At 43.8% G+C, this 23,790-nt stretch overlaps 1 protein-coding gene across 1 annotated transcript in view; it reads right to left on the bottom strand.

The window, feature by feature from the left end:
• The window catches only part of LOC144670075 (thrombospondin type-1 domain-containing protein 4-like), a 253,990-nt gene that overhangs the window by 203,425 nt on the left and 26,775 nt on the right, over window positions 1-23,790 (bottom strand). Inside the window, exons 4-5 of the mRNA XM_078532470.1 lie at window positions 16,263-16,708; window positions 233-656 (exon numbers count right to left, since the gene is read on the bottom strand). Coding sequence (XP_078388596.1) covers window positions 233-656; window positions 16,263-16,708 — 870 coding nt within the window. The remainder of the gene's footprint in view (window positions 1-232; window positions 657-16,262; window positions 16,709-23,790) is intronic.

The raw sequence follows: 23,790 nt of genomic DNA, 5'->3' as shown, positions 1-23,790 counted from the left end.
GCTTGGCTGTGATGGCAAGCACGGTTGAATAGCTTGGCAAGACTCACACACCCCCTTGGAAATGCTCCACAGCCCAGGAGGAGAAATTAAAAGGAAAACAAAACATCAGGTATTTGACCCTCAGCGCTAAACGTGTCATTAAAACAGTAAGTAGATTCAAAGCTGTGACCAGTTTAAATCATCCTTCTCCAAAAAATGGACTTTAATCAGTAGCTGTGGTTGAAGTACTTACATCAATGTTACACAGCCTGTACTGTTTGTATGCTCCCGTGCAGGTGATGCTGTTTGTAGCTGTCAGATGTGTGTCTTGGCCTGCCTGTTGTACCGCTTGGCTGGAAAAGTTGGATGAATCAGAATTGGAATTGGCACCTTGAAGTGAGTGAAAAGTTTGAGAGTGATGAGAAGCAGGCTGATGATTTGGGGAACTGGAAGTCTGTGGCAGAGGTTTGATCTGGAAGCCACCTTGATGCACATTGAAATGCTGGCTGAAAGGAATTGGTTTTTGATTCTGAGTATGTCTGTGTCCTCCAAATCTCTGACGTTTTTGCCTCTTAGCTTGTTGTGATAACTGTCCTACGAGCGTCTGCAGTGGTAGTATGTACGGCACTCTTCCATATCCATATTTACCAGGTACAATAGAACTTTTCGTTCGAAACCTGACAAAAATAAAGAAAATTTGTGTGAGCTGCATAGTCGCTGACTAGCTAGTATCATCACTGTTTTGTGGAATTTCAATCTGAGACTAGCAACTGGGCTAGCAAACCCAAGATACAAAAGTGTAAACTAGCAGAACCTCAGGATTTTCAGTTTAATTTCACATCATGTTTAATTTTAATGGGAACATTTGCATTCAAAGTAAAGATGAATCCAATGTTAGTGGTAAAGCATTTCAGAAAAGGTGACTTCCCTACTTCCAATAGTTTCAACATTGAAAACGTTGTTATCCTCACCTGCATAAAATCTTGCATTTGCATTCATTCCATTATTTCTAAGTTTCTTTGAATCACCAAATTTACTTGGACATTCTCATCTTCACTTTCAAGTCCTTCCATGGCTGTACCAAGTCCTGCCTTATGTACATTTCTTTTGCTTCTCAAATGCTAGCTTTCTTGTTCTCTGCTTTAGCATGCGTGGCTACTAATTAAGCTATAACTATATAAAGGCAATTCTATTCATTGTTTTATCCCCAGCTTTTAGCCTTTGCGATCTTTTTTCCCACCCCACCCCCACTAGGGCCATCTTTCACTTTCCAGAGTGCTTACCCTGGTCCTGCCATTATCACATTCTGCTTTCCACTCTTAATGTCACCATTAGCACCTCCTTTAGCCAGTATCACCACTATTAACAACCCTTTGACCTTTTGTTTATGACATCTTTCGCAATCTCTCCTTTGCCTCCACCTATCGCTGGCCTTCTATCCAGCTTCACCTGTTCCACCCCCCCTTATACGTCATATGTTTCACCACATTTCTACTTCCCTTAGCTCTGAAGAAGTCATATGGACTCGAAACGTTAACTTTGTCTTTCTCTCCACAGATGCTGTCAGACCTGCTGAGTTTTTCCAGCTTTTTTTTTTGTTTTTGTGTAAGCTATAACTATATACCTGTCCTCCAAGACTCCATCAGCTACCATTCCCTTGCCACTCCCTTCCCTGTTTTTCGAAATCTTCAAACCTTTCTTTGTGATCATGCCTTGGTCTCCCCCAAAACTTCTCCACTTTATCCCCTACTGTTCAGGTCGAATGTTTTGCCAAGTTGCATGTGAAGAATGCAGTAACAATGTAAGTTATTGTTGAAAGTAGTTTAAAAGAATCGGATGTTGTGTTGGAGAACTGTTGATTTATTTTCCTGGAGGAGTGAGCTACATTTGGCCCAATGTCCTTTCGCACCTATTATTTGTGATCTTGTATGGGGCAACAGGGGGACCCGAAGGACAGCCAACACTTGGACTGAAGTTCAACACTACTGATGAAGAGAACACCCTTGAGATGTATTTAAGGCATGTTGCAAAACTGTTTTAGCCTGGCTTTGAGTTAAAATTTCAGAACACAAGAAATAGGAGCAGGAACCTGCTGCGCCATTCCATACAATCATGCCTGATCTTGGTCTTCAGCTCCACTTTTCAGCCCGCTCTTCGCATATCTTGATTGCCTGAAAGACCAAAAATCTGTCTATCCCAGCTTTAAATGTATTCAACAACAGAGTATCCAAAACCCTTTGGGGTAGAGAATTCCAAAGTTTCACAGCCCTTTGAGCGAAGTAATTTCTTCTCATCTCAGTCCGAAATGATCGGTCCGTTAACCTGAGACTGTGCCCTCTGCTTTAGATTCCCTGACCGGTGGAAACAAACTTTCAGTATCTAATCCTAGCACTATCAATACCCTTCAGTATTTTGTATGTTTCAATGAGACCATTCTTTCAAGCTTCAGAGAGCATCAGTCCAATTTACTTAGCCTCTCGTCACAGAGCATCCCAGTGATCAGTTTAGTGAACCTTTGCTATACTGCCTCCAATGCAAGTATATCCTTCCTTAAACATAGAGCCCAAAACTGCAGAGCATCCCAGATGTGCGGCGGAATTTTCCGAGCCCGCTGGCAGCCGGCGTGATAGGTGGCATGCGCGGAAAATATGGCGGGACCCACTTCACGACGGCGTGAAGGCGGGTCAGGACCTTCCGCTGAGCAGGCCGTGTTTCCCGCCATCAGTTGGCAGGTAGCTAATTGTAATACATTGGCATATAATTAAAAGGCCATCCTGCCAGGCTCTTGGCACCCCACCACATCATCCGTCCACATTAGCGGAAAAGCACACCGACGTGTCTCAAAACAGCACGCAGGTGACGTGCACTTGGTGGCCTTCACTTTGGGGAAACTGAGGTAAGTGAGCAGCAGCGTTCTCCACAGCTCGTCCATTATTTACAGGCCTCGGGCGGCAGGGGGCGGGGGAAACTGATGCCTCGCCCCGCAGGCGACTGCTGAGGGGTGGGGGGTATCTGGGGGCAAGTAAGTGCTGGCCAGCCTCGGAGGCAACTGCTGAGGGGTGGGGGGGGGGGGGGGGGTGGTCAAATGCTGCCCTGGCAATCGAGGTGGGGGCAGGAAAGTGGCCACGCATTAGGAACACCTGTATAAACTGACCATGCCTCAGCAACTAAGACAGATCAGGCGCAGCCACAGTGATAAGATTGGGGTCAGGCTCCTAGCCTGCCCACCTATGCAAACAATGCGGGGGCACCAAAGGGTCACCAAGCACTCCATACCTTACACCCCGACTCTGCCCTCCCAATCCCTAGCACAGTTTTTTGGGCCGCGGAGTAGTTGGACTGCACACATTGTACAATCTCCGCTCCAACACTGGCCATGTAGCAGTCACTGCTGGAGGCGCTCACAGCCCCTTGCAATCTCTGCATCCTGGTTTGGACCAATGTCCCCCATGTCGCAGGTTGACGGGGCAGCCATGCAGCGCACTCATCTCTGGCCATCGCTACACTCAGTGGACTTCATCAACCGCAAGGGCTTCCACTCACTGAATGTGCAGCTGGTACGCGACCACCAGAAGCACATCCTGCAGGTCTGCGCACGGTTTCCAGGGAGTGTGCACGATGCCTACATCCTGAGTCGCTCGCAGATCCCTGCAGTCTTCCAGGGTCCACAGAGCTGCAGTGTCAGCTCCTTGGGGACAAGGGCTACCTGCAGAGCTTGTGGCTGATGACGCCCGTGAGGCAGCCTCAGACTGCAGCAGAGCGACGCTATAATGAGGCTCATGCAGCAGCTCGCAACTTGGTGGAGCAGACAATCGGGATACTGAAGATGTGGTTCCAGTGCCTGGACAGGTCTGGTGGAGCTCTGCAATACAGTCCACAGAGGGTGTCACGCATCATCATCTACTGCGCCCTTTACAACTTGGCGCTGCAACGCATTGAGGAGCTGGCTGAGGAGGAGATGGAGGAGCTGCATGCCTCCTCTGATGAGGAGGATGCCAACAAGGGTGTGGGGGTCCTCAGCGGTGACGACGACAGGGATGAGGCCCTCGCACTGGCTAGGCAAGGAAGACGCTCTCAGGAGGCCCTCATAGCTGCCAGATTTGCGGAGGATGATGACGACATGCAGTGAGGTGTCTCCATAGATCCTCACATCGCAGTTATGAACGTTTGACTCCAGTCTGGCTTATCACATTGCCAATACTCTGTGAGAATGCTCCTGTCATGGAAATGCAGTGAAGGCCCTAATAGCTGCTCGATTGCAGGAGGATGATGACAACATGCAGTAAGGACACTCCATAGATCTTCACATAGCCTCTGAGAATGTCTGACTCCTGTCTGGCCGAGGGCAGCTCGCTTGCGCGCCAATGATCAGGGCTATCTCAGAGCCATTAAACTTTAGATGCATCTGATGCTGTGTCCGCATTCATAACCTCAGCTCTTCAGGAGCTAGTGCGCAGAATCACTGGTCGCAGATGCTGGTGTGATGGGGGCCAGCCCCACCTTAAAGGTGCTGAGAGCACACACAGAGTATGAGAGAACTCTGTAGCACCTGCCCACTACATTCTGACAGCAATGACCAGCGCTGCTGAGCTGCAGGCATCAGTAATGTTTCCAGTGAGTATGAGGCCGGACCATCACCGTGGTCTGAAGGCCGCACAGAGCACAGGGAAGAGGCCCTGGACTTAGACACCTTTTTATCTTGTGCAGAAAGGTTTCACCTCTGAGTGACAAGAACACTGCTCATCAGAACAAGGAGCCAAAGGCAGGGAGATATTCTTGGGAGTTTATTGACAATAGTGAAACTTATGTACAAGTGATTAACACCCATGCCCAGGCTGTGCAACTAATTCTCCTTACTTGGTGTTCTGGGACTTTGGCAGGCATCCTCTGGAGGGCCAAGACTTGGAGGACCCCAGCCTGTTTTCGGGGTCCTGCTGTGTGGCAGTGGCACCCTTCTCGGCCTGTGAAGCTGGACCTGTGGAGGTCACAGGAAGAGCGGAGTCAGATGGGCCAGTCACTCCCAGAGTCACCTGGATGGATGGGCCTGGAGTATGCACCTGCTGATCCTCCTCCCTACGGGTGGCCGAGGGCCCCGGCTGACTCTGTGAGTGGAAAGGGTAGCTGGAGTGAGATTGTGCTGCCAGCACCCCTCTCGTGTACACACTGTTGGAGGCCAACTACGGCATCAGCAATGGAGTTAATCCCATGCAGCAGTGCAGGAGTGACGTCCTGGACCAAGGTCTCCATGGCGGCTGCCATCCTACCCCTGTTGACCTCGAGGCATTGGCCTGCTGGCGCTATCACCTCAGCCTGAAGGCAGACAGACTCCTCCATCATGCCTTGCAATCTGAGGAGCGCAGCGGACATCCCTTCCTGATGTTCCTGAGCTTGAGTTTGCAGCTCCAGCAATCGTGACATGACCGAGTCCAGAGGCTCATCATCTGACTCGGACTCAGCAACATTCTGGCCTCCATCAATCCTCCGAGTGCCGGGGACCTGGGAAGTCCCTGCCTCCGCCTGCTGTGGATCAGACAGTGTGATGTGCTCACCAGATTGTGATCCCGGGGCTACTCTAAAGCTAGATCCCACCGATGTGTGTCTCTCTGCACTGGTGGAGGGTGTGGGTGAGCGCTGTGATGGAACTTCAGGAAGGGTGCCTTCAGATTCCTCTTCAGAGGTTTTTTTGGAACTTTCTTGGAGGCTCTGGGTTGTGGATTCTGTCAGCTGCTTCCCAGATGTGCCTGCGAAAGCAAGGAGAGATAATTAGTGCACGGCAGTGGCCTGTGAAACAGGACACACCACTCATGGCATGGTTGTCTGATGGATGTTGCACTGGATCCTCACTTGGTAGAGCAGCACCGACCTCACCGTCAGCACAGGACCAGTCCCAGTCATCGCCGGCCAGCTGGATAACTCTGTTTTCGAATTCTGTCAGAACTTTGATTTCCAGCATCCCTCCACCTGTCTGTGACCTTTTCATCCTGTTGTGAGCCAGTTTGTCCTGCATGGATAGAGATGGGGAGAGTGTATCAGGACACCTGCCAGGCCAGATGATAAATATGCCTGGCCTGTATGGGTGGTGAGTGGTCCCATGGACAGGATGAGGACAATGATGGTGTGTGTGAAAGAGCAAATGGTGATGTCCCTTGCACTGGCAGTGAGTGAGGGCCATGTGGGTGTGAGATGGGCTTGTGAGTGTGTGAGTTGGGAGTGATGAAAAGAGTGACTTACCCTAGCGGAACGGAGGAGATCATTCATCCTTTTGCGGCACTGGGTGGCTGTCCTCCTCTGCAGGGTGTTTGCGCTGACCACTGCTGCCACTGCCTGACAAGCCGGGTTGGTGACATTGCTACCCATCCTGTGGCCAGAGCTGGGGTAGAGCACAGTGGGCCTCCACGGCATCCAACAGTCGCTCAAGGGACCCGTCATTGAAGCTGAGGGCTGCAGTCTTCTTGCCTTTGCTGGCCATGTCTCCCGAACAGCGGTGGTGAGCTGGTGGCGATGAGTACTTTTCTGGCCGCTGCCTTTTAAAGATGGCGGCCGACGTTATGCAACAGCAGGGTGATGGCGAGCGGGCGAATGAGAGCCCCCTCTGCAATGGAAACGGCGTCTTTCCCGGGAGTGAATATATAATGAGGTGGGCTCAGAAAGATACGGCGTGAAAACCCGCCATTTTCATCGGCGGGTAGGACTCCATTTTACCCGCCCGCTACCACACTTCGTGCAATTCTGGCCAAATTCATCCTGTGGTTTCACCAAAGCCTCGTACAACTGTGGCAAGTCTTCTTTATTCCTGTAATCCAATCCTGTTACAATAAAAGCCAAAATGCCATTTGCCTTCCCAATCACTTGCTGTACCTGCGTATTAACTTCCTGCGTTCCTTGTATGAACATACCCAAGTTTCTCTGAACATCAACACTTACACGTTTCAACTCTTAAAAAATATTCTGCTTTTCTATTCTTATGACCAAATTGAATAACTTCACATTTCCCCACATTATACTCCATCTGCCATCTTGATGCCCACTCATCTAACCTGTCTATATCTCTTTGCAGACTCTCTGGTTGGGTTTTTCCGGCCCCATGGTGGTGGGACCCGCCGTGGGAGATTCAGCGGCCCAGCTAAAAGTCCATTGACAAAAGTCCAAATCCAACCCTCTGTATCCTCCCAGCTTTGTATCATCAGCAAATCTAGATAAATTTCTCTCTGTCTAAGTCATTAATATAGATTGGAAATAGCTGAGGCTCCAGCACTGATCCTTGTGCTTTGTGGCACTGCCAACTTGAAAATGTCTCATTTATGCCCACTGTCTGCCTCCTCTTTGCCTCCTGTCCATTAACCAATCCTCTATCCATGCTAATATATTACCCCCAAGTCCATTAGCCCTTATCTTGTCTGTTAACCTTTTGTTTGGCACCTTATCAAATGCCTTTTTGGAACTCTGGGTTCCCCTTTATCTACTACCTACCAGTTATGTCTTCAAAAATCTATAGTAAATTTATCAAACAGGATTCTCCTTTGTAAAACCATGTTGATTAGCTCTGCAGCTATCTCTTTTAGAACTCTACGATGTAGGCTATCAGGTCCATGGGATTTGTCAGGCTTTAGACCCTTAAGTTTCTCCAATACTTTTTCTCTGCTGATATTAATTACCTTAATTTCCTTTCTTCAGCTCCAAGTGTTACAATCCCAGCTGATGTTACTACTGGACAAGTCAGATTCCAGAGTGAAACCTGGCTTGATAGATCCTAGCTTTTTTTTTTGAAACCATGGAGGAAAGTTACTGAACAAATTCAGAGTCTGTTGATAAACTATTAACACAAAGAGTAAAGCATTTATTAAACAAGAAAAATGAACCATATTACACCAGACAAAAATGTTGGAAAGGTCTCAATACAAACACAAGAAAATGATTTAAATATTCACTGTTCCTTCACCCTACTGTATCTTTACAGACACAGACAAATTCAGGAAGATAAAACAATTTACCATGTTGATCTTATGCTACAATATACAAGGTAAGTATGCGTTACATGTGAACTAACTGGCAAGCTATGGTCAGACACACCACACTTCAAAGCAAATGACAGATGTGACCAAAGCAGATTCTATGGCCTGAATGTTTCTCGCTTTGGGCAGGCTCAGCGGGAGTGGTTGCAGAGCAGTAGCGCTCAGCGCTCCCTGTGCAGGCGGAGGGAGGAGGGAGAGTCAGAGCTGCCTCAGGGAGATTGAAGCGCTTTTGAAATAAATAAATAAATGGAATAAAAATTTAATGAAACATGTTCCCTCATGACCGTGTCACATGAGATAGGACATGTTTTTATATTTCAGAAAATGTTTTTGTTCAATTTGTAAAAGCTTCAGGAAACCTTATCCCGCTCGTGGATGAGGCTTCCTAAAAAACGTAAAGGCCTGTCAACCGTTAGGTTGGTCGGGCAGTGTAAATTTGAAATTAATTAGTTCCTTAATATGCCTTTTATTTATCGGCGAGCGGGCAGCCGACTCCAGCGCTCGCCCGCCAAACGAAACATTGCGTGTCATTTTACGCACTGGCGTGTCGGGCTCGCCCCCACATGCCAACTGAAAAATCATGACCCATGGATTTCTCAACGACCCACCCGGATGCTTGTCACAGCATGAGCCAACCAGTCTCACTGAAACTGTCTTCCAATCTCCACATTTGAAGAACTCCCCTTGGAATTCTCTCCAAAAGTCACTCCCACTCGGACAGTTTCAACAAGAATCCACCCTCCAGGGTTTCAGTCTCACCTTCCGAGATTCCTTTCTCCTGGATCTCCATGCACACTCACGCTTCCCCTTCCAAGCGCACGTTCAGATCCTCGGCCGTGCCAAGCAGAACACCACTGCTCCAAAAGGCCCACACTAAGGAGTCACCAACCTTTGCTGCCTTCTCTCAAGCCCACTTCACTTCAAGTCTGCCCCCTGCAACTCTCTCTTTAACCTGGAGCCTTTTCTTTACCCCTGTCATTTATCTTGACTCAATGGGATCTATCTCTGATCCCTGTCCTTGTCCCTGCCTGGTACTTTCTTCTGAGACCTCTTTCTGTCCCACTCCCTGGCTTGGGACCATCTTCTTGGTTTGGGAATTTCTCCCTGACCCTCCTGCTTGCTGGGAGACCTTCTCTGGAATTGCGCTCCTGTTCAGGTCACCTGACCTGCAGTTTCACACTGTTTCATTTTTTTTCACCTTTTCCTTCTGCACATGTGTGCAGGGCTGGTTCCCTGCCTAAAGATCATAAGACATAGGAGCAGAATTAGGCCATTTGGCCCATCGAGTCTGCTCCGCCATTCAATGAGATCGTGGCTGATCTGATAGTCCTCAACTCCACTTTCCTGCCTTTTCCGCATAACCCTCGATTCCCTTACTGATTAAAAATCTGTCTATCTCAGCCTTGAATATACTTAACGACTCAGCCTCTACAGCCCTCTGCGGCAAAGAATTCTACAGATTGACTGCCTTCTGAGAGAAGAAATTCCTCCTCATCTCTGTCTTAAATGGGTGCCCCCTTACTCTGAGATTATGCCCTCTGGTCCTAGACTCTCCCACAAAGAGAAACGACCTCTCAGCAGCTACCCTGTCAAGCCCCCTAATAATATTATATGTTTCAATAAGGTTGCATCTCATTCTTCTAAACTCCAATGAGTACAGGCCCAACCTACTCAATCTCTCCTTGTAAGAAAATCCCTCCATCCCCACAATCAACCTAGGGAACCTTCTCTGGACTGCCTCCAATGCCAGTATATCTTTCCTTAGATAAGGGGACCAAAACTGTTCACAGTATTCTAGGTGTGGTCTAACTAGTGCCTTGTATAGTTTTAGCAATAGACTCCAATATTTTCCCAATGACAGATGTTAAGCTAACTGGCCTATAGTTACCTGTTTTTTGTCTCCCTCCCTTTTTGAATAAGGGTGTTACATTGGCAGTTTTCCAATCCTCTGGGACTTTTCCAGAATCTAAGGACTCTTGGAAGATTACTATCAGTGCATCCATTATCTCTGCAGCTATTTCCTTTAATATCCTAGGATGCAACCCACCAGGTCCAGGGTACTTATTGGCCTTTAGCCCCATTAGTTTCCCTAGTACTTTTTCTCTAGTGATAGTTATTGTATTTATTTCCTCCCCCTTTTTTGCTGCTTGATTATTAAGTATTTTTGGAATGCTATTAGTGCCTTCTGCCGTGAAGACTGATGAAAAGTACTTATTCAATTCCTCTGCCATTTCCTGGTTCCCCATTATTATTTCCCCAGCCTCATTCTCTAAGAGGCCTATATTGACTTTGCCTCTCTTTTCCTTTTTATATATTTAAAGAAGCTCTTACTGTCCGTTTTTATATTACTCGCTAGTTTACCCTCAAAGATTATTTTCTCCCTCTTTATTTTTATTTGGTCATCTGTTGGTTTTTTAAAATTTCCCAATCCTCTGGCTAATATTTGCCACATTGTATGTTTTTTCTTTCACTTTGATACTATCCTTAACTTCCTTGGTTAACCATGGTTGGTTTATTCCCTTCCTACAATCCTTCTTCATCACTGGGATATATCTTTGTTGTGAGTCATGAACTATTTTCTTAAACGTCTACCATTGTTCATCAACTGTCTTTCCTGCTGAACTCCTTTCCCAGTCCACTGCAGACAACTCTGCCCTCATTCCTTTGTAATTACCCTTATTTAAGTTTAGCACAGTTGTTTCCAAACTAAGTTTCTCACTTTCAAATTGAATGCTAAATTCCGCCATGTTATGGTCACTGTTTCCTAGGGGATCTTTTACTCGGATCATTTATTAAATCTGCCTCATTACACATTACCAGATCCAAAATAGCCTGATCCTTGGTTGGATCCACAACATATTGTTCTAGGAAACTGTCCCGAATACACTATGAATTCCTGCTCATGGCTACCTCTGCCAATTTGATTTTCCCAATCTACATGGGGATTAAAGTCACCCATGATTAATATACTGCCTTTTTTATATGCCCTCATTATTTCCTGATTTATTCTCTGTCTGAAAGCATAGCTACTGTTAGGGGGCCTGTAGACTACTCCTACCAGTGTCTTCTTCTCCTTGTTATCTCTTACCTCCATCTGTATGAATTCCACATCTTCCGATCCAAGATCATTTCTTGCTATCGTATTTATTCCATCTCATAATAACAAAGCTACCCCACCACCCTTTCCTTCCTGCCTGTCCTTTCAAAAAGTCACATACCCCTGAATATTTAGTTCCCATCTTTGATCTTCTTGTAACCATGTCTCTGTAATGGCCATAAGATCATACCCATTAATCTCTATTTGTGCCATTGATTCATTTATTTTGTTCTGAATACTACATGCATTTAAGTAAAGAGCCATTAATTTTGCCTTTTGACCATTTCTTCCCCCCTTTGAACCTATTTGCTGCTGGGTTTTTTTACGTTTGTATACTCTGTCCCTTCCTGGGTATCATTACCTAAGTAGCTGCCCTGCAATGCCGCCATATCCTTTTGCTTTGTAAGCCTACTTATCCCCTCTCCAAAACCCTCCTAAAGTCATGAAAATGGACGAACTGCACATGTACGGGCATTTCCTGGCTGGCGCATGTACAGAAGGCCTGAGGAACCTAAAAAAAAACCCCGAACTGCGCATGTTCAGCCATTACCGGCCTGCGCATGCACAGAATTCCTGAGGCCCGCTGGCAATTGCAGGTCCCGAACCATGACTGCTCAGTTAAAACTAAGATAAGTATCGGATTTCGTTACACCTACCGCTCGGAAGAAAGAAAACTTCACTACAGTGAAGGTTTCTGTACAATGGCTTTACATTTCCTTTGCAAGAACTTAACATTGTAAACTCTAACTTACAGCTTATTAAACACTTAGACAGATAATTTCATTTTGTTTCACAACTAACGTATTATACAATTACAATGGCAAGTAGGATTAGCAAAATTTAAACATCATAAAATTGTCATACCTCAATGCTTGTGCTTCTTTTTGCTCTTATTCCTATTATTGAACTCAGCAAAGAATGTCTCATTTAAGTCCATAGTCCAAATGTCATAGTTTTCATTAGCCGGAGGAATAGTTCCATCCTCAAGCTCACTTTCCATAGTCAAACAGGGTAATTCCCATTTCACGACAGTAAGGTCAAAATGGCGTCTTTGTACATTAACAACTTATTTCTCCCTTGATAAAAATTTCTTTCATCCATTTCAAGGATATTATTGAGATGCTTTTTATATTCATACAGGTTTTATACTTTTGTTTGGTTTGATCTTGGAACATGTTAAGATCTTGTAATTTCTCCTGATCCCATTTCAAATGGGTCTTATTTAATTCTCTTCGAGCAACATCAACCACTTCCTTACTCTGGAGTTTAATTATTTGTTCCAATGCTTCAATTCTTTTACACAGTAACAGTAACCACAATGCAGGACAAAGTATACAAGAAGAAATATTGGGTGCTTGTGATAAAGGGACAGCAATGATCATGGGTGATTTTAATCAGCATTTAAACTGGAAAAATCAGATTGCCAGTAGTAACCTGGATGAGGAGCTCTTAGAATGCTTTCGAGATAGTTTTTTAGAGCAGCATGTTCTGGAACCAACCAGAGAGCAGGTTATATCAGACTTGGTACTGTGACAGGATTAATTAATGACCTCAGAGTAAAGGCACCCCGCGGTAGCAGTGTCCACAATATGATTGAATTTTACATCCAGCTTAAAAGGGAGAAGAGTAGGTCTAAGACTAATATTTTAAACTTAAATAAGGGTAGCTCAGTTCACTGAGCTAGCTGAAGTGAACAGGGATACTAGGCTAGGGGATAAATCAATAGAGAAGTAGTGGCAGACATTTAAGGGGATATTTCAGAATATCCAGAACACATATATTTCTACTATTAAAAAAATTCTAAGGGGAGGACCCACCATCTGTGGTTAAAAAAGGTAAGGAAAGCATCAGACTTGAGGAAAAAACATAACTACTCAAAACTGAGTGCTAGTCAGATGACTGGTCAGAATATAAAGAATGGTAGAGAATGACTAAGAGGTTATTCAGGAGAAAGAAATTAGAGTGTGAGTTGAAGCTAGTTAGAAATGTAAAAATGGATAGCAAGAGTTTCTACAGGTATTTAAAAAGGAAAAGAGTAAGTAAAGTGAGTGTTGGTCCTCTGGAAAGTGACAGTGGGGAGTTAATAGTAGGTAAGAAGGAAATGGCAGATGAACAGATATTTTGTTTCTTTCTTCACTATAGAGGGTACACAAAAGATTTCGGAAATAGTTGTAAATCAGGAGGTAGGAGGGAGAGGGGAACTTGGTGAAATTATAATCATTAGGGAAGCGATACAGTGCAAACTGATGGAGCTGCAGGCTGACAAGAATCCAGGTCCTGATGAACTTCATCCGAAGGTCTTAAAAGAGATGACAAATGAGATAGTAGATGCATTGGTGTTAATTTTCCAAAATTCGCTAGATTCTGGAAAGGTTCCATTAGACTGGAAAGTAGCAAATATTCAAGAGGGGAGGGAGGCAGAAAACAGGAAGCTATAGGCCAGTTAGCTTGACGTCTGTCTTGGGTAAGGTGTTAGAATCGCTCATTAAGGAGGTTATAGCTGGATACTTAGAGAAACTCAAGGCAATCGGGAAGAATCAGCATGGTTTTGTGAAAGGGAAATCATGTTTAACCAATTTATTGGCGTTCTTTGAATAAAGGGGAGCCTGTATACATACTGTACTTGGATTTCCAGAAGGCATTTGATAAGGTGCCACATCAACGATTATTGCATAAAATAAAAGCTTGTGGTGTAGGGGGTAACATATTAGCATGGATAGAAGATTGGCTGGCTGGCAGAAAACAGAGTTTGCAAAAATGGGTCTTTTTTTGTACAGGGACCTAAATCTTTTACAATTTATATCAATGACATAGATGAGGGCAGTGAAGGCATGGTAGCTAAATTTACAGCTGAACAAAGATAGGTAGAAAAGTATGTTGTAAAGAGGACATGAGTTTGCAGATGGATGTAGATAGGTTTAGTGAGTGGGAAAAAAATCTGGCAGGTGGAGTATAATGCAGGAAAATGTAAAGTTGTTCACTTTGGCAGGAAGAGTTAAAAAGCAGAGTATTCATTAAATGGAGAACGGCTGCAGAATTCTGAGGTGCAGGGGGATCTAGATGTTCTAGTGCATGAGTCACAAATAGTTAGTATGCAGGTACAGTAAGTAATTAAGAAGGCTATTGGAATGCTATCCTTTGTTAAGAGAGGAGTTGAACATAAAAATAAGGACGTTATGCTTCAGTTATACAGGACATCAGTGAGATCACATCTCAAATATTGTGTGTCGTTTTGGTCTCCTTATTTAAGGAAGGATGTAAAAGCATTGGAGGCGGTTCAGAGGAGGTTTACTGGATTGATACCTGGGGACAGCAGGGTACCTTATGATGAAAGGTTAGAAGGACTGGGCATGTTTCCATTGGAGTTTAGAAGAGTGAGGGGTGACTTGAGTGAAGTATATAAGATCCTGAACGGTATTGACAAGGTGGACATGGAAAGGATGTTTCCTCCTGTGGGTGAGTCCAGAACTAGGGGGCACTGTTTTAAAATTAGGGGTTGCCCTTTTAGGACAGAGATGAGGAGAATTTTTTTTTTCTCTGAGGGTTGTGCGACTTTGGAACTCTCTGCCTCTGAAGGCAGTGGAGGCGGGGTCATTGAATACTTTTAAGGCAAAGTTAGATAGATTCTTATTAGGCAAGGGAATCAAAGGTTATTGGAGATAGATGGGGATATGGAATTTGAAACACTAACAGATCAGCCAAGATCTTATTGAATGGCACAGCAGGCTCGAGGTGCCAAATTACCTCCATGTGACTGTGTCACATGAAATGGGATGTTTTTTCATAGTTAGGGAGAATTTTTCATCTTATTAATAAAAGCTTTAGGAAACCTCATCCCACTCGTGGATGAGGTTTCCTAAAAAACGTGAAGGCCGCTTGGCCTTTTTGCCTGCCTGCCAACCTTAAGGTTGGATGGGCAGCATTAACAATTACATTAACCACTTCCTTAATGGCCTTAATAGGCTGTTTAAATATCGGCGGGCATGCAGCCGACTCCAGCGTGTGCCCGCCAAATGAAACATTGCGAGACAGCGCGATGATGTCGGGACGCACGCCCGACGTCATCACACGTCATTCTAAGCATTGGCGTGTTGGGCCTGCCCCCACACGCCGACTGAAAAATCCTGCCCAAGGATTTTTCTGGCTTGAAACTGGATGGCTGCTTCAAAATTCACAACTTTTCTGAGCACAGAGCTGGTCTCAGGACATCTCCCCCTCACAGCCAAAACAGCTAAACATCTTTCCCTAAACATCCTTTTCCCCTTTGATCTTAGACTCCATTGTTCTAAGCACCTCTTTGAACTCAATTTTTCCAAAATATAAAAATCTTTCGTGTATTCCTATTGCCTCCACTTTCGGGTAAAATAAAATTTAATAACCTTCCCTTGTTTACCCATGGCACATGACACTCTTGTAAGTTGTAGAAGTCCCTTATCACTTCTTAACTCCCTTTGAAATTTAACAGCTGAAAAGTCAAGTTCATAGTTATCTTATAATGCAAATTTCAAACCCAACCTACTTACTTGTACATTCAACTTCACCATAACCTCTCATTACAAATGCATGCATTTAGAAACTTTACCTTTCTCACAGACAAGCTGTCTTTACTAACCTTCCCCCAGTTTAATTTTACACACACACATATACATATATATATATATATATAAAATCACAATTTCAAAAAACATTCTTCCAAAATTCTCGTAACGTGCTGATGGGTTGTGTCCAGAACCCTCCTGTGTAACTATGTCAGTGGTAAAAGGATCTTTCTTGCTTGTAATTATCATCAAGAACCCACAACTCATTTGTCATGTTCGTCAAGATAATGGATGTTAAAGATGAGACATCATTTAGAGTTTCAGACATTGAACTCATCCAACCAGCTTGGCAAAGCATAAGGTAGAACTTGGAGTTAGTTACAACTTGGCACCGATCTCTCCCCAAGTTACTCTTTGTCGTCTTTATTTTATTAACAGAAATATTCTGGCATTGATTGAAAGGGGTAACTTGATTATCATTAAAAGTTACATCTACAGAATGGAAACTCTAAACAGAATTAATTAGTTCCTTAATTTCCTCTATCTAAATGCCAATAATCTGAATGAATGAATACTTTACTTGTGTAAGATGTACATGTACCAAATTGGAAGAAGATACTGTTACAAGCAACCTACCTCCTCGCCAACTCAGCACTCTGTCCTTGTAACAAAGAACTCCGGCTTCCTCTTAAAATTTCCTGACTAAACTGGCTTTCGTTTCTGCTCAGTGAAGCTGATGACTGAAGTTCTGGTCTGAGGTGACCCTTACTCCTGTGCAGTGGAACTGAAGGGCGAAGAGCAGAGAGAACATGGCCAGAGTGTAGATTCATGCTTTCCTTCTGGTAACGAGGATAGGTGGGAGAGCGCGACTGGTCAGAAGATGAAAAGGGGGGTCCGTTCCTTGGATAAATAATCCCTCTCTGATAAGGAGTTGTCACTGGGAGGCAGGGCCTAGTCTGTTCTTTCACTCCATTCCCACATGTTTGTGAACACGCTGACCATGGCCCCCAGCTACCCCACATGCCAGGACTTCCAGCACTCATCTCCGAAGCCTCTGTGGTTTGTTCTGTCCTGTGAGGAACCTGCGGGGAAAAGCTCTGGTTACATATCAAGACATTTTCTTTGCCTTGTCATTTTAACCTTTGTATAAGGAGGCTATTTAAATGTTTGTTCATTCTCCAGATTACATTTTGTTCCACTCCAAGTTGTGCATGAATTCTGTATTTCATGAGCCTTGTGTGAGGTTAATTTCCCTGTTCTAATAGGGGTGTGTTAATGATTTCAGATTTACGCTATTCATATTAAAGAGACAACAAAATGGCTCTAAAGTAGACCTGAAGGCATCATTTGATTTGTATACTTCTTAATATATATCAGAGGTTTATAATCAGGTTCATTGTCAGATGGTCAGCTTTTTGGGATCTGTGTCAAGTAATTTTGATTTTGTTGGTGAGCTCTTGCTACTTTTTTTTTAGATTGGCATGCAAGATTCTTGGGATTACCAACTGTAAAGTGAGGGGGAGGACTTGTCTCTCCTGGTGCCCATCACAGCAGCCATGAGTGTCATTCAGTTGATGGTGCTGCAGATTGTAATGGCACTGAATTTAGTTTGCTTTTCTGTCTCAAATTTTTACTTTGGCTGGTAAACAGTTTAGCATTTAGTGAAATCTGTGATATATTCACTTCTACATTTGCCACTAAAAATGAATCACATGAAAATCTTCTAGAGTCACATTCCCCACAGTCTAGATACGACCCTATCTATGATATACATTCTATCCACTTCTCAACTGCCATTACAACATTGCCTAGGGAGTCACTGCTGCACATTCATTGACATTTCCAATGTCAACATTGTTTTGTCATATGTCCAGGGTCTAGATGGTGTCCTTAGGAGCTTGTCTGTTCTCCCAAAGTAAGCTGATCGAAACTGTAGTTTGTTAAAAGCATTACTCTTCATTTACAGCTATTATGTACATATTGGGAACTCTGCACGAGGTTGGAACTTCACCTCCCTCCAGGTCTCTGTTACTCAATCATGTGATGTTACATCATCATTACATCAGCATCATGTGCTTCTGATGTTAACACTTTACATCTCCCCACCAAGGTCTTTATCCCTATCATATTTACAGCTTCCTACATCACCACCTAAAGACCCAGATTGTACAGGGTTAGTTTCTGAGGTGCCTTGACCAATCTCCCTGATCTTATTCTGATCTCTTTCGGAAGTTGAGAATATTCCACGCTCTCTCTTCTGGCGGTGTGAATGTTCTTCTCCTGGTGGCTGTAGAGCTTTGCCTTACTTCTTTCTCTTAAGGATCTGAGCAGTAAGCTCTCATTATTTCTCATTATGATACCCTGGTCTGTCTCAATCCTATATGATTTCAGTTGTAGAGTTCTTTTGATGATTGTGCCTTCTCTTTGTTGGTCTCATATCCATATTCTATCCCCAGGCTTCAGCACTGGTAACTCACATGCTCAGTGCCTGCGGTTAAAGTTACAAGCCTGTTTGTTTCTCTGTTCTTCCTCACACAGTTTTACCCCCTCATGGTTGTTTGTGGTGATATTGGTTTTAAGTTTCTGTGTCAGAGGTGGAAGTGTTGTTCTCAATCTCCTTCCCATTAAGAACTTCCCAGTCATTGAGAAACTATTTTGTAGTGGTGACGTTCTGAAGAGCTAGATTAAGGTCTTCATTCTTCTGTAGCATATCTTCGATGGTTCATACACCTCTCTAAGCTTCACCATTTCCTTGAGATTAATGTTACATGAACAAATTCATATTCCTTTGCAAAATTTTGGAATGATTCATTAGCAAATTGTGGCCCATTGTCTGCCACTACAATGTCCGGAATGCCATGTGTTGCATAAATTCTCTTCAGTGATTGAATGACTGCTTCCAGAATGATGATGAAATCTGTTTACTTCAATCCACCTCGAGTAGTAATCAATAAGGAATAAAGAATGTTTTCCCTTTAAAATCAAATAAGTGCATTCCCACACACTCCCATGGCCTCAATGGAAAAGTAGAAGGTGATAGTTGTTCTTTTTGCTCTTGGCTGTTTACTGCACACCTAAGACAATTAGAAAGCAAATTCTTCTACAGAGTGGGTAATGCCTGGCCACCAAACTGATTGCTGGGCTCTCGCATGACATTTTGCTATCCCTAAATGACTTTGGTGAATTCTTGGAAGAATATCAAGCTAGTGTTCTCAGTGTGATGATTCTCTCACTGAGGATAAGGAAACCATCAATGATTGGGAGGAGCTTGCGCTGTTCAAAGTATTGACGAAGTACTGGGTTATTGGGGACATAGTCTGGGTCTTGCAATATTCTGTTATCTGGAGGCATTCATCAGCTTGCTGCTATGCTTGTTTTATTTCCTGAAACTTTTTTGCGGTAGCTTGTAAGTGTTGAGTAATTAAGGATATATATGCTTCCACCTCCTTGAGGAAGTGTAAATCCTCGTTTGGTTCTTTCTGATGGTATCCCCGACAATGTGTCTGCTGTCATTTGGTACTTCCTTTGACCATACTCTTTCTTAATCTTAATCTGAACTGCTGGATTCTGGGCAGCATCTTCACAATTTCTTCCATGTTCAGTAGAGTGACTGGAGGCTTATAGTCTCTTTCAATTTTGAAGGGCAATCCCATAATATAGTCTGAGAATTTTTCAGATGCTCACATTGCTGCCAGTGCTTCTTTTTCGATTGTTTCTGCAAATGACCTTGAGGCATGGTATAATGGTCTACATTTGCCATTTCTCTGCACTTGAAATAACACTATCTCCAGACATGTCGACGATTCATCTGATGCTGCTATGGTCGGTAGTTCTGGGTTGTAATGTGCCAAAATTTCAGAAGAGATTAAAAGTTGGCTGAGATGGATTTTTAAAAATTATTCACACACGGGATGTGGGCTTCACTGGCTGGGCCAGAATTTATTTCCCCTCTGCCTTCTTGAACCGCTGCAGTCCATGTGGTGTAGGTACACCCACAATGCTGTTAGGAAGGGAGTCCCAGGATTTTCACCCAGCAACAATGAAGGAAAAGCAATATATTTCCAAGTCAGCATGGTCAGTGACTTTGAGGCGTACCTCCAGGTGGTGGTGTTCCCATCTATCTGCTGCCCTTGTCCTTCTGGATAGTAGTGGTCATGGGTTTGGAAGGTGCTGCCTAAGGAGCCATGGCGAATTCCTACAGTGCATCTTGCAGACGATACACACTGCTGCTACTGTGCGTCGGTGGTGGAGGGATTGAATGTTTGCAGATGTGGTGCTAATCATGCGGGCTGCTTTGTCCTGGATGGTGTCAAGCTTCTTGAGTGTTGTGGGAGCTGCACTCATCTAGGCAAGTGGGGAGTATTCCATCTCACTCCTGACTTGTCCTTGTAGATGGTGGACAGGCTTTGGGGAGTCAGGAGGTTAGGTACTAGTCGCAAGATTCCTAACCTCTTACCTGCTCTTGGAGCCACAGTATTTAAATGGCTAGTCTAGTTCAGTTTCTGGTCAATGGTTACCCCCAGGATGTTTGTAGTGGGGGATTCAGTGATGGTCAAGGGGCGATGGTTAGATTCCCTCTTGTTGAAGATGGTCATTGCCTATGGCACAAATGTTACTTGCCACTTGTCCAAGAGTGGGTGAAGGGCTTTCTTCAGTGTAAAGAGGCAAATTGGTTTAGCATCAACTCATATGGTACTCAGTCTTTAGCATCCCTAAGCCTGTAAATAATTTTGGAAATTCATTGCTGAATGTACTGCTGTAATACTCATCAGCAACCTCAGCCACTTTATAGATTAGATTCCATTTTAAGCATGCCTTTCTGCTTAGAGCAGCATTTTTGATTTTGAATGACATGAGATTTGAAGATTTCCCTATCTTTATACTTCAACTTTGCCATGATTCAACTTTGCCATGAGTTGACCTTTGACTTTCAATGCAGTCCCACCAGGACCCTGTAATTTGATAGATGAGGGTTGCAATGTAATCTGTTTGAGCCATTTGACTTTATCTGAACAAACAAAAACTTCTGCTACTGTGTCTAATTTAAACTCTGTGGAATGGCCATCCACTTCAAGTTTAATACTCCAGCATTTGCAATTCTGTGTCATTTACCTTCTCGAGGAAGGTTACTTCCTTTTCCTGTGGTTCTTCCACTTCTTGCACGTGGCTCTGCTTCAATATTTCCTCCCTCTTTTTACAGGTTGTCAGCGTTTTAGCGCAACAGGTAGTTTTGAAGTAGCCTTTTTGTCCACAGTTGTGGCACTCTGCTCCCACTGCTGAACATTCTTCTCGCTTGTGCAGTTTGTTCCCACCACACCTAAGAGATTTCAAAAGGGCAGTCGGTGCGCTTTTCCCCATTTTGGCGGACTTAGGCTTTAGCGTTCTCTCGCTCTTATGACTACAAACTGAATGGTCTCACTTGACCTTCTCCACAGAATCTCACCTTCTCCACGAACAAACATTCAATTTTGTTTTCTAAGCTTAGTTTGCCTCGCAATTTGTACTGCCTTGACTAGTGTTAAATCCTTTGCCTGAAAGAGATCTGATAATGCTTCGTTTAGGACCCCAACTACGACTCTGCCACAGATCAATTCATCACTTAAGATTCCACAGTCACAGTTCCTTGAATGGATAATTGATGAATGAATCCATGCTTTCACCTAGTCTTTCCTTTCTTTTGTTAAATTTTGCCTATTCTATAATTAAATTTCCATGGACTTTCTGTTGAAATATGAATCAAATGCGTGCAGGACTTCTTCATAAGATGTTGAAGTCCCATCAAGTCCCTGCCTTGCTATCGCGTTGTCAGCAATAGATCCAACTGCATAAAGTAGCTTACTGACTGGTCTTTCTGATCTTTTTGATGTACGCCAGACGCCATTCTATATCCCGTGAACCCTTTTCTCCAGTTGTCCCAGTTCTGGGCCTGTTGTGAGTCTTCAGTGCTCCAAAATGGTTTCGGGAGTGGTAGTGCGGATTCCATGCTTCTACTGAGCCCTGTTGCTGCTTCACCGGTGCTGCATGTTGCTTTGAGTCTGTGCTCACTGCTATCCGGACTCCGGGTTTGTGTCTCAGCTTGCATCTGATGCACCCTCGATGCTCTGATTTTTTGGTGAGTCTTGAATCTGTTCCTTCCGTCCTTTTTTCGAGGGTACCATGACTTGTCAGGTCTGTAGCTGCATCTTCAAGTTTTCCTTGGTCTTTTACTCGCTGTCCACTGCCACCACTGCTGCCACCATGTTTTCTTGTGTATTGGGGGTCTATACAGGGTTTTTTAAGGCTTGTTTATTCTCCCAAAGTAAGCTGCTCAAGACTGTAGTTTGTTAAAACCATTACTCTTCATTTACAGCTACTATGTACGAGGTTGGAACTTCTCCTCCCTCCAGATCTGTTACTGAATCATGTGATGTTACATCAGCATCATGTGCTTCTGATATTAACCCTTTACTCTACAAACACATTCTATAAACAGCCACAAAAGTAGCTTTAAGATGGTGTAAACACCCTTGTTCATGTAATGCTGTGTTATTGATGTGTGGTTTACAAGAAATAATTCAACCCAATGCTGAGTTTTCTCAAGTCATTTTTTGCCAAATAATTTTTCTCATGTATTTTTTTCATGGGGAATAAAACCTGAAAACTTCTCTCAATGTAGTTGTGATAACATCAAGTAATTTCTAAATTCAGACCCTGAGACACCAATAGATTTTGTTAAGGGAAGATTTGTCATATAAGCAGACGAATTAGGAGCAGGATCGGCCACTCGGCCCCTCGAGCCTGCTCTGCAATTCAATAAGATCATAGCTGATCTGACTGTAACCTCAACCCCACATTCCTGCCTACCCCCGATAACCTTTCACCCCCTTGTTAATCAAGAATCTATCTAACTCTGCCTTAAAAATATTCAAAGACTCTGCTTCCACCGTCTTTTGAGGAAGAGAGTTCCAAAGACTCACAACGCTCTGAGAGAAGAAATTTCCCCTTATCTCCGTCTTAAATGAGCGGCCTCTTATTTTAAAACAGCGACCCCTAGTTCTAGATTCTCCCACAAGAGGAAACATCCTTTCCACATCCACCCTGTCAAGAACCCTCAGGATCTTAAAGGTTTTAATTAAGTCACCTCTCACTCTTCTAAATTCCAGTGGATACAAACCTAACCTGTCCAGCCTTTCCTCATAAGACAACCTGCCCATTCCTGGTATTAGTCTAATAAACCTTATCTGAACCGCTTCCAATGCATTTACATATTTCTTTAAATAAGGAGACCAGTACTGTACACAATACTTCAGGTGTGGTCTCACCAATTCCCTGTACAACTGAAGCATAACTTCCCTAGTTTTGTAATCAATTCCCCTCACAGTAAATGATAACATTCTATTCCTAATTACTTGCTGTAGCTGCACTATGATTCCTGCACTATGATTCATGCACTAGGACACCCAGATCCCTCTGAATCTCAGAGCTCTGCAATCTCTCACCATTTGGATAATAAGCTTCTTTTTGATTTTTCCTGCCAAAATGAACGATTTCACATTTGCCCACATTTGACTCCATTTACCAGATCTTTGTCCACTCACTCAACCTATCTGTTACTTTGTGGCCTCCTTACACCCTCCTCACAATTTAATTTCCTACCTATCTTTGTGTCGTCAGCAAACTTAGCAACAGTTCCACCGGTCCCTTCATCCAAGTCATTTATATAAATTGTAAAAAGTTGAGGCCCTGGCACTGATCCCTGTGGCACACCACTAATCACATCCTGCCAACCAGAAAAAATTATGCCAACTCTCTGCTTCCTGTTAGCTAACCAATCTTCTATCCATGTCAACATATTACCCCCTACACCATGAGCTTTTATTTTCTGCAATAACCTTTGATGCAGCACCTTATCAAATGCCTTCTGGAAATCTTGCTTTCTGACTCCTTCACTGTTTGAGTAAAGGAGTTATTTTTGCTATTTTCCAATCTAATGGAACCTTCCCCGAATCTAGGGAATTTTGGAAAATTAAAACCAGTGCATCAACTATCTCACTAGCCACTTCTTTCAAGTGTCATGTTAGAATTAAGGCAGATGTTCTGACACTGTATCAGAAATATTGTTGATTCAGAATTCAGTCTGTAAACAGGAAATAACTGAAGCTTGCAGTTGGGATTTCACTAAGCT

This window comes from Cetorhinus maximus, chromosome 30 (genome assembly GCF_964194155.1).
Source record: "Cetorhinus maximus chromosome 30, sCetMax3.hap1.1, whole genome shotgun sequence".
Classification (NCBI taxonomy): Eukaryota; Metazoa; Chordata; class Chondrichthyes; order Lamniformes; family Cetorhinidae; genus Cetorhinus; species Cetorhinus maximus.
This window is presented reverse-complemented; position numbering and strand designations above follow the sequence as displayed.